At 44.1% G+C, this 10,059-nt stretch overlaps 1 protein-coding gene across 2 annotated transcripts; it reads right to left on the bottom strand.

Annotated features, from left to right (window-relative positions):
• Positions 1-925: 925 nt before the first annotated feature.
• klf10 (KLF transcription factor 10) lies at positions 926-9,630 on the bottom strand. 2 transcript variants are annotated; one of them, XM_062980119.1, is made up of 4 exons: positions 9,383-9,630; positions 4,461-4,697; positions 3,470-4,289; positions 926-2,481 (listed from the first exon to the last, which is right to left on the bottom strand). In XM_062980119.1, the coding sequence occupies exons 1-4, from the start codon at positions 9,515-9,517 to the stop codon at positions 2,222-2,224; spliced, it is 1,452 nt and encodes a 483-aa protein (XP_062836189.1). In that variant the 5' UTR covers positions 9,518-9,630; the 3' UTR covers positions 926-2,221. The 2 variants fall into 2 exon arrangements, with proteins under 2 accessions (XP_062836189.1, XP_062836190.1); XM_062980120.1 differs by lacking the exon at positions 9,383-9,630 and adding an exon at positions 6,508-6,588.
• Positions 9,631-10,059: the final 429 nt, after the last annotated feature.

Below are 10,059 nucleotides of genomic sequence, written 5' to 3'. Positions count from 1 at the left end.
GAAAAAATGAAATTCATTCAGAACAAATTAAGTATCAGAATAGAAGACAAGAACTGAGAGAATAACAATACAGTATTCTCTAACCAGTTTAATGTGCCATGTATTGTTATGAGAGAATAGCAAATATTTCTGGTTATAACCAAGGTGCCCAAAGAAATTGCCAAAGATACAATTTGTTGTGGTCAGTTCATGAATAATTTTCATAGTCAGAATTAATGTTAGGGAAGCAAACTTGATGAAATGTTGATAGCTAGTACTGTCTAAAGTGGGCCCTTGGCACTTTCCAGGACCCCACCCTCCATTTTACCAAAATCCATAAATGCTCAAGCCCCATTATAAACAATATTATTTACTGTATATACTTAAATATAAGCAGAGTTTTTTAGCCATTTTTAGGACTGAAAAAGCCTCCCTCGGCTTATGCTCGAAAGGGGGCCCTGGCCGGTTTATATTAGGGTCGCCTTATACTTGAGTATATACGGTAATATCTTAAATTAGTTTTATGTAAATATTCAAAAGCATTTCATCTACCGATTCCTAAATAAATGTAATTTTATTGGTATCTATTTTATTTTTTAAATTTACCAGTAACTGCTGCAATTCTCACCCTCGTCTTATACTCGAGTAGAAAAGTTTTCCAGCTTTTTTGTGGTAAAATTAGGAGCCTCAGCTTATATTCTAGTCGGCTTATATTTGAGTATATGCAGGTAATTAAAAGGCAAAATCAAGGCTTGCTTTCTGGATTTTTTTGGGAATATTTTCAAGCACTTGGTGGTTGAATCCACAGATACATAACCTTTGTAAACAGAAGCCTGATGTTAGCTGTCTTCAGATAGCTTTTTTAGCCACTTATTTTAAAGAGCAATGTTGCACTGGCCTTTAATGTCATTTGCCTTTTAAACTATAACAAAGGAGGAACCATACATTCTAAAGAAACTGATCTTTATTGTAAACAAGGTATAAAGTACTTTGTAAGAAACATTGTGCAAATTTTAAAGTAGTCACAAAATGGATATTACATCATTCTCCAGCAGCTTACTTTTCTCTAAAAGAGCAGAAGAAGGAAGAGAAAAATGACAAGGAAATTCTGATGTACAGTCATTTGGAGCTGATGTCACAACTTTCAGTTTCTTATACAACCCCTAATTTTCTGATCTTAGTACAGTTTAAACCGGGCATGGGCAAACTTGGGCCCTCCAGGTGTTTTGGACTTTAACTCCCACCATTCCTAATAGCTTCGGGCCCTTTCCTTTTCCCCCTCAGCCGCTTATACACCTGGAGGACCCAAGTTTGCCCATGCCTGGTTTAAACTATACCATCAAAATATAAAAGTCACTTATGCTTCTATTCTAAGCTATCTTTCGACCGTAAAATTTCAGAAAGTAGCATTAGCATGCCACTCTTGTCCTTCCTTCCTTCAAAGGAAAATATAAAGCTTCATAGATACCTTTTAAGATTATATCTTAAACAAAGTGCACTGTATCAAGGTTTTGAAAATGCAGTGGCATAGAATTTGGAAAGTATAAAAGAAACGATAAGCAACTTACAAGGCAGAAATATCAAAAGATGATGATGTACGGCTATTGATACTAATCATGATGTTTTCAAAAAGAATAGTAAAAATACTATTAGACTTGAATGTTAGAATAATCCAACCATATAGTATCTTAATTATATGTCTGACAACTGTTCAGAAATGCTATAATTCGTTACACTTGAAATATTATGGTATGGAGATAAACAGCCTATTCTCAAGTCTCTTGGGTAACTTGATTTCCACTATTGGTCAAAACTAAAGAGAATTAAACTGAATTTCTCTGCTTCCAAAGAATTTACAGCATTTCAGTATAAACTCAATGTTATCCCTGATTCTGTATCAGAAACTGACATTTCCTCCTGTGCTTTACTGACAATTTCTCTAAAGAGCTTGTTAAACACCTGCACTCATCTCTAGTTTACACCTAGCTGATCTACAGTGTGTATGAAGTTTTCACATGTTTCAAGCCCCATTCTTGCATTGGCATTGACACTTCCATTGCTCCTTCCTCCAAGTGAAAGAGAAATTCCTGTCTCTTGGGTCACTGGCACACTGAAAACACACAACCATTTCTTCTGTTTGAGCCTGAAATGGGAACCAGGTCTGCAAGCTGTTTGCCATCACTGCTGCTTCTGTAACTACCGTGACAACACCCAGTTAAAAGTGTCTTCAGATGGTTATACCTCACTGTGGTGGAGCAGAAGTAGGGGGTACAACAATATCATTTAACTTGCTCACTTCCATCTGCCAGTTTGGCAACTTCTTGGCTGACAAGTGGCGACGTGCATGTTTGGTTAAGTGGTCACTTCTCATGAATCGTCGATTACATATTGGGCAGGCAAATTTTTTCTCCCCTGTGTGTGTTCGACGGTGGCGAGAGAGTTCATCAGAACGTGCAAATCTCCTCTCACAGCCTTTCCAACTACAGCTGAATGGCTTCTCCCCTAAAATATAGAACATAAGAATCACAAGCATTAGTGTGTTTTTGCCATACAGATTCTTCCTGAAAATATTTACAAATAAGTAAACCAAGCAAAAAGATAACATGATCTGCAATATTAATGTAGTTAAGCTTAGAGAAACACTGGGCTTATGATGCTACAGTCCAAGAGGAAATATAGCTGCCTTCCAAAAGCAAAATACAAGTATTAGGATCACAATGACTTGTTGACTGCTTGTTGACACAATGACTGCTAGAACATAAATTAGATTATCCCAAAAAGTGATTAGATAATGGCTTTTAAAATCTGAAAAAGATATATTCATCCCAAATTTTATGTTATGAAACCAATGGGGCATTAGACTAAAATGGCTGAACATTCCCAATGCAAAATGAATTAGACTAAATATGACATGCTTTCATATAATAAGCTATCTCTATAGACAAGGAATGCAGCAATGACTTAGTGATTTCACATATTTATCATAGATATGGGTATGCATGTTTTGTGATAAGTTTTTTCACTTTCACATTATATATCTTCTCTATTCTTTTACTTTCTGGTATTCATATGGCCTGCAAGCTATACTTTTTCTGCCCCGGTGTAGATATACGATTGTTAGATTCACTAGTCATTTTGGAATAGCAAAATAATGGAAAAATACATGCGAGTTAGAATTTCAGGAATGGAAAAAGCAGTAGCTTCCCTTAGGCAGCAATTCTACACAAATTTGCCATAGAATAATCCTCTCTGAATTTAATGGGCCTTATGTTTATAAATATGTACAGGATTTTACTGGTAATTTATTTCTATTCCAGAAGAAATAAGGCATGCTGAGAGAAACAATCAAGTTAGTTCTGATACGTTTTTTCAGTTCTAAATACTGTTAGGTAAATGAGAAATTTTATTACATGAACAACAATGCATACACATAACATACACACTCCTCAATGTCAAATTTCTCATATTTAGTGATTTCAGAATAATTTACCTGTGTGAGTTCTAACATGAGCTTTCAAGTGGGAACTCTTGAAATACGTTTTTCCACATCCTGGGTGGTTGCAAACATGACTTCTTATCCTTAAGGAGTCAACAGATGGAGTGATCTTGGTTGCAGCAGGGATTAAACCTGGAGCCGGGGCAATAGGTGAGAGTCTGGTGCCGTTAGGGCTGATTACCGGTGCCTTTGGATTCTGAATAACAGTCTGTGGCACCACAAACATGACAGCTCCCTTGGGTACCTGGGTTCCCATGAAGACCATTGGCTGACAAAGGTTTGGTGTCAATGGACTGCAAGGAGTGTTGGGCACTACTGTTGTCACAACGGAGTTGTTAGCAGAGAGCGGAACCATCTGGCACACCAGAGGCACAGAAGGGAGCGTCCCTGCATGCAAATGAGGTGAGGGAATTATGAGTGAAGGTTGCTGTGCTGACCCAAGGACAGGTACAGGGCTGCCAGATACAGTCTGCATGAAAGGCACTGGACTATTCATCGGCACTGGACATTGTTTCTCCTGCAACTCTGGTACTTTCTCTTCACAAGCTGAATACAGTTCTGTTTGATTTGCCTCACTCTTGTTATCATCTTGAGACTTCAAAACGCTCACAGTTCTTGCTGGACAAGTTACATGATTGCAAAGCTGAGCGTCCGCAGTGTGGCGAATGACACTTGTTGCCTGAGCTCTCAGTATTCTTGGTGCTGGAATCTTTTCGTTCCAGCACTTGCTCTGCACAGCCGATGGTGCTGGTGTTGCTGGATGGACTGCCTGAGACATGTCAAGATCGGAAGGACTGTAGGGTGGAGTTAGGCACTGAAAAGGAACAACAAAAACAAGGTGCATTAAGCAATCTGTACAACACAGTTACTTAGATTCTAGACTGCAATCCTCTACATACTTATTCAGAGTAAATCCCAGAGAATTAAGTGGAACTTCTATTCAAACAAGGAACTGAACTGTAAATCATACACAGAAGACACTTACAAAGGCTGATATTGTAGGAATGTCAGCAGGAGGTAGCAGATTGTCCTCAGGTTCTTCAGATGTATCCGATGCTGGCGTTATTGGTCTCAGTTCAACATACTTCTTGACATCTGACTTCCAGCTACAGCTCATGAACATCAGAGCTTCTACTGCTTCAAAATCACTCTTTTCAGTGGTATTATTCCAAGAATACTTCTGATTGTGCTGCCTTTTGGTAATCATCTCCATACTATCCTCCTATGAGAAAAAGATTGGTTTTCAATAGAAAGCAACAAATAGCTAAAATATTTAAGCACAATGGAGGGGGGAGATTATATGGGGCAGCTCCAATGCTTTACTTTTTCCTAGTGTGGATACTATGAAACAGAAATCATGCTGCAATGATGATTAGCACTATACATATGGCATACACGTTTTAGTTGAATTGTTGTAAAGTGAGATATAATAATAATAAAGTATGTAATAAGCAAGTTAACTATTGAGAGCTGTTTTGAATCTTAGAGAGGAAAGTGGGGTATAAATAAAAAAAATAGTAATTCCATCTGGTCCAGACTCATGCATTACATTATGTTTATCATCATCATAACCATTTTGAGTCTCAATCCAGAAGAAAAAGTGGAGCATAATAATAAATTATATAATAGGAAAGTTGACTATTCCAGATTTTGCTGCATCCATTGCCTTCCTTCTGGTGCTCAAGCAAAATTGCTATCACGTGTAATGTTGTTGTCATTATTATTACTAGAGGATCATTTTCGGTCCCAATCCAGAGGGTGTAATAATAACTTAGGTTAAAGGTAAAGATTTTCCCCGACATTCCCGACTCTGCAGGTTGGTGCTCATCTCCATTTCTAAGCCAAAGAGCTGGCATAGTCTGTAAACACTTCCAAGATCATGTGGCCGGCATGACTACACGGAGCGCCGATACTTTCCCACCGGAGTGGTACCTATTAATCTACTCACATTTGCTTTTTTTTAAACTGCTGGGTTGGCAGAAGCTGTGACTAACACCGGGAGCTCATCCCGCTCCCTGGATTCGAATCGTTCACCTTTCGGTCAGCAAGTTCAGCAGCTCGGTGGTTTAACCCGCTGCACCACCAGGGGCTTCAATAATGACTTATGTAATAACAAATTCCACATTTTGCTGCATGCATCCATTGTGTTCCTTCTGATGCAAACAGTTTCAGCTCAAGCAAAATTTTTGTCACATAGTACTATTATTATAATCACTGTGTTGACGAAGACTTTCATGGTCAGAATTACTGGGTTGCTGTGAGTTTTTCAGGCTACAAGGCCATGTTGCAGAAGCATTCTCTCCTGACGTTTGGCCCACATCTATGGCAGGCATCCTCAGAGGTTGTGAGGTATATTTGAAAAATAAGAAAGGGAGGTTTATATATCTGTGGAAGGTCCAGGGTGCGAGAAAGAACTCTTGACTGCCTGAGGCAAGTGTGAATGTTGCAATTTATCACCTTGATTAGCACTGAATAGCCTTGCAGCTTCAAATCCTGGCTGATTCCTGCCAGGGGGAATCTTTTGTCAGGGGAATTCCTGACATGGCCTATAAGAGCCAGCTAACACCTCCCAACAAAGGATTCCCCCAGGCATTACGCAACCAGGCTTTGAATCTGCAAGGCTATTCAGAACTAATCAAGGTAATTAATTGCAACATTCAAACTTGCCTCCAACAGAGTTTTTTCTCCCGCCCTAGATCTTCCACAGATATATAAACCTCATCTGCATAGCTTTCCAACAAACCCCACAACCTCTGAGGATGCCTGCCATAGATGTGGGCGAAACGTCAGGAGAAAATGTTTCTGGAACATGGCCATACACGGCCCGGAAAACTCACAGCAAGGAATTATTACTTTTAGAGAAGCCTGTTCCCATCTGATTCTATAAGAGGTTGCGTGGGAGAGGCGGCGAAGAAGGCCACGGTGCCTCTCTGGCTCCCATCCAATCAGGTTTCAAGACGGAGCCTGGCGGGAAAGAGGCAGAGAGTGAGAGAGGGAAAGAGAGAGCGAGCTTGGCCGCGCGCCCCGCTCACCTCAGGCGGCCTCGGCGGTGACTCACCCTCCCCGCGCTTTTCCCAACAGCACGCGCCCTCTGTCGCGAGGACGGCCCCCGCCCTTTGCCCATTGGCTGCCGAGGCCACGCACGGCAAAAGCTGATTGGCCGGAAGGGGGAGGGAAGGAGGGGAGGGGGCGGGGCATGTGAACGAAGCGTGATCAGCGGCTGCTCTGCTGTGCTCCGCTCCCCGGCGCCTCGCGACCTTCCACCTACTTTCCTCCGAGAGCGGCTCGCGCCCTCGCGTCCCCCCGCCAGGCCCCGCCCACTTTCCCTGCCAATTTGCATAAAGGGTGGATTACACAAACAGCAGCCACAGATGAAGGCACGGAGCTATAACGCTAGCTGTAATAACAACAGTGCTCGGCGCCCTGCATAGCTTCACAGGGAGTGCACCCTGCACTGTTGAATTCATGCACTTGGGCTGCTATGGAAGTTGTAGTTCCACAGGTTATCAAAACTATAGGTCCCAGGGCCCTGCTCCAGATGGAGTAAAGCTCTTTTTCCTCCAAAGAGGAGGATTCTAGTCCAGGCCCAGCAGGAGGGCCGCAGGGCACCCAAACCCAATAAGACCACAGGAGTCCAGCATAGGTTTCAAGCAAGTCCCACTCACATTCATTGCAACCCACAAGCTAGTCAAGAGGCACAGGCTCCAGCAAGAGACCACAGCAAATGAATGTGTCACAAATAATGAAACACTGGTCTGTACAAGCTATGCTCAAAGCAATAGAAATGTATTTTTCCTCCCACTAATTTTGTATGGCGTTAAATCTATTACAGGGTTGTTGTATGTCTTTCGGGCTGAGTAGAACATGGCCACACAGCAAGAAAGACATACAACAACCCTGTGATCCCGGCCATGAAAGCCTTCGACAACAAATCTATTACAGTTTTTTGGCACAAAAGACAATAGTCTGGGCTGCTGTGAGTATTCCGGGCTCTATGGCCATGTTCCAGAAGCATTCTCTCCTGACGTTTCACCCACATCTATGGCAGGCATCCTAAAAGGTTGTGAGGTTTGTTGTGGCGAGTGGGGTTTATATACCTGTGGAATAATGTTCAGGGTGGGAGAAAGTACTCTTGTCTGTTGGAGGCCAATGTGAATGTTGCAATTGGCCACCTGGATTAGCATTGAAAAGACTTGCAGCTTCAAGGCTTGGCCAATTCCTGCCTGGGAGGTGTTAGCTGGCCCTGACTGGATGTCCATCTGTTGAGAATGTTTTGGTTGTGTTTCCCTGCATGGCAGAAAGAGGATTGGACTGAGCAGCCTCCTTCTTTGGAAGGTTTTAAAACACAAACTGGGTGGCCATCTGTTGAGAGCGTTTTGATTGTGTTTTCCTGCATGGCAGAAGGAGGATTGGACTGGATAGACTCCTCTGGAGGGTTTTAAAACTTCAAGGCCTGGCCGATTCCTGCCTCGGAGGTGTTAGCTGGCCTTGACTGGATGGCCATCTGTTGAGATTGCTTTCGTTGTGTTTTCCTGCATGGCAGAAAGAGGATTGGACTGGATAGTCTCCTCTGGAGGGTTTTAAAACACAGACTGGATGGCCATCTGCTGAGAGTGCTTTGGTTGTGTTTTCCTGCACAGCAGAAACAGGATTGGAGCGGGCAGTCTCCTTGGAAGGGTTTTAAAACACAGACTGGATGGCTATCTGCTGAGAGTGCTTTGGTTATGTTTTCCTGCATGGCAGAAACAAGATTGGAGTGGGCAGTCTCTTTGGGAGGGTTTTAAAACACAGACTGGATGGCCATCTGTTGAGAGAGTTTTGATCGTGTTTTCCTGCATGGCAGGAACAGGATTGGACTGGGCCATTGGGTTCTCCCCGCCCCTTTCTTTAGGCCACGCCCCCTTCCTTAGAGGAAAGATGATTGGATCAGGCAGTCCACTTAGGCCACGCCCCCTCCCGCGCATTTCTCCTCAGACCTAGGCCCCGCCCCCTCCAGAGAAACAACCGCTTCCCAAGCCCCGCCCCCTGCCTCGCCCAACCTCAACCCCAACTTATTCCCCTATAATATAATTTAGGCGTCTTGCCCTCATAGTTTCTCTTCCGTTGAATGCTTTCGTTAAAAACTTCTTTTTCCGTACCTCCTCCCTTTATCCCCGCAAGAAAGGCCTCTTTCTAGGGCGCTTCATGGAGAAGACACTCCAAATTTACCTCAGAGAAACCCTCTTTCATATTTTTCCCCTTTTTTTACCTCACAGAAACCTTTCATATTTCCCCCCTTCCTTTTTTACCTCACAGAAACCCTCTTTCATATTTCCCCCCTTCCTTTTTTACCTCACAGAAACCCTCTTTCATATTTTTCCCCTTTTTTACCTCAGAGAAACCCTCTTTCATATTCCCCCCTCTTTTTGCACCCCACCCCCATTTCCGGTAGGAAGAAGCATGAAAACGAACACAATCTGGTTACCAGTATTTAAAAAAACAAACCTCTAAAATCAGAACAACACCCAGAAAACAGACAAGAAACAATCAGGGCCAACAAAGGATCAGGGCAGCCAGGCTTTGAAGCTGCAAGGCCCATGAAATGCTAATCGAGGTGAGTAATTATTACCTCAGGCTTTGAAGCTGCAAGTCGATTAGGTCAGGAATGGGCGGACTTAGGCCCTGCAGGCGTTTTGGACTGCAACTCCCACCATTCCTCACAGCCTCAGGCCCCTTCCTTTTCCCCCTCAGCCGCTTAAGCGGCTGAGGGGGGAAAGGAAGGGGCCTGAGGCTGTGAGGAATGGTGGGAGTTGCAGTCCAAAACGCCTGCAGGGCCTAAGTTCGCCCAGACCCATCTTTTTGGCCAAAACCGGTCCATTCCCTCTCCTCTCAAGGGAACTTTCCAAAGCATCCCAGGTTGGTACTCACCGCGATCTGCAAAGGAGAGGCCCCAAAGTTGAGCATGGCTCCTTCGGGGCGGCTCTGGGGCTTGACCACCGCCGCCTCCTTCTCCTCGCCTTCCCCTCTTTTTGTTCCCGGGCGGCTCTCTCGCGGGCTCCCCATTCAGGTGGCGGGTGGCCGGGCCGAGGCGGGCGGGGGCGCGGGCCAATGGGCTGCAAAGGTGTGTGCGGCGCCGGCCAATGGCGTGGCGGGGCCCACGCGTGATCAGCGGGTGCCCGGCAGCGTGGAGACGGAGTCATCTCGGCGTGCGCAGGCATCCTCCTTCCCTCCACTCGCCCGGCCGCAGCCCTTGGGGAAGTTCCGCTGGAGGCTGAGTCAGGAGGCGCCTCTCCTCTCTCTCTCTCTCCCACCCTATGCCTTCCTTCCTTTCTGCAAAGAAGCCGAGGGGATGTTGTGGATCCTCATGCAGAGCAATGACACCATCCTAAATACATACCCTGTTTCCCCGAAAATAAGACATCCCCGAAAAATAAGACCTAGTAGAAGATTTGCTGAATTGCTAAATGTAAGGCCTCCCCCGAAAGTAAGACCTAGCAAAGTTTTTGTTTGGAAGCATGCCCAGCGCCTGCCAAACAGAACACCAGGGGATGCAGGATTGGTACCAGTTGTACATGGAAATAATGGTAGTAACAAGAAATTCTTGA

The sequence above is a fragment of the Anolis carolinensis genome, chromosome 4 (genome assembly GCF_035594765.1).
Source record: "Anolis carolinensis isolate JA03-04 chromosome 4, rAnoCar3.1.pri, whole genome shotgun sequence".
NCBI lineage: Eukaryota > Metazoa > Chordata > Lepidosauria > Squamata > Dactyloidae > Anolis > Anolis carolinensis.
The sequence above is the reverse complement of the archived record's forward strand: the minus strand, read 5'-3'. Positions and strand labels throughout refer to the sequence as shown.

Coding starts and splice junctions, on each gene's coding strand:
- klf10 (XM_062980119.1), bottom strand. CDS start 9,517: ATGGGGAGCCCGCGAGAGAGCCGCCCGGGAACAAAAAGAGGGGAAGGC. Junction 4,698..9,382: donor CCTCTCCTTTGCAGATCGCG/GTGAGTACCAAC, acceptor TTTTTCTCATAG/GAGGATAGTATGGAGATGAT. Junction 2,482..3,469: donor TCATGTTAGAACTCACACAG/GTAAATTATTCT, acceptor TCTATATTTTAG/GGGAGAAGCCATTCAGCTGT.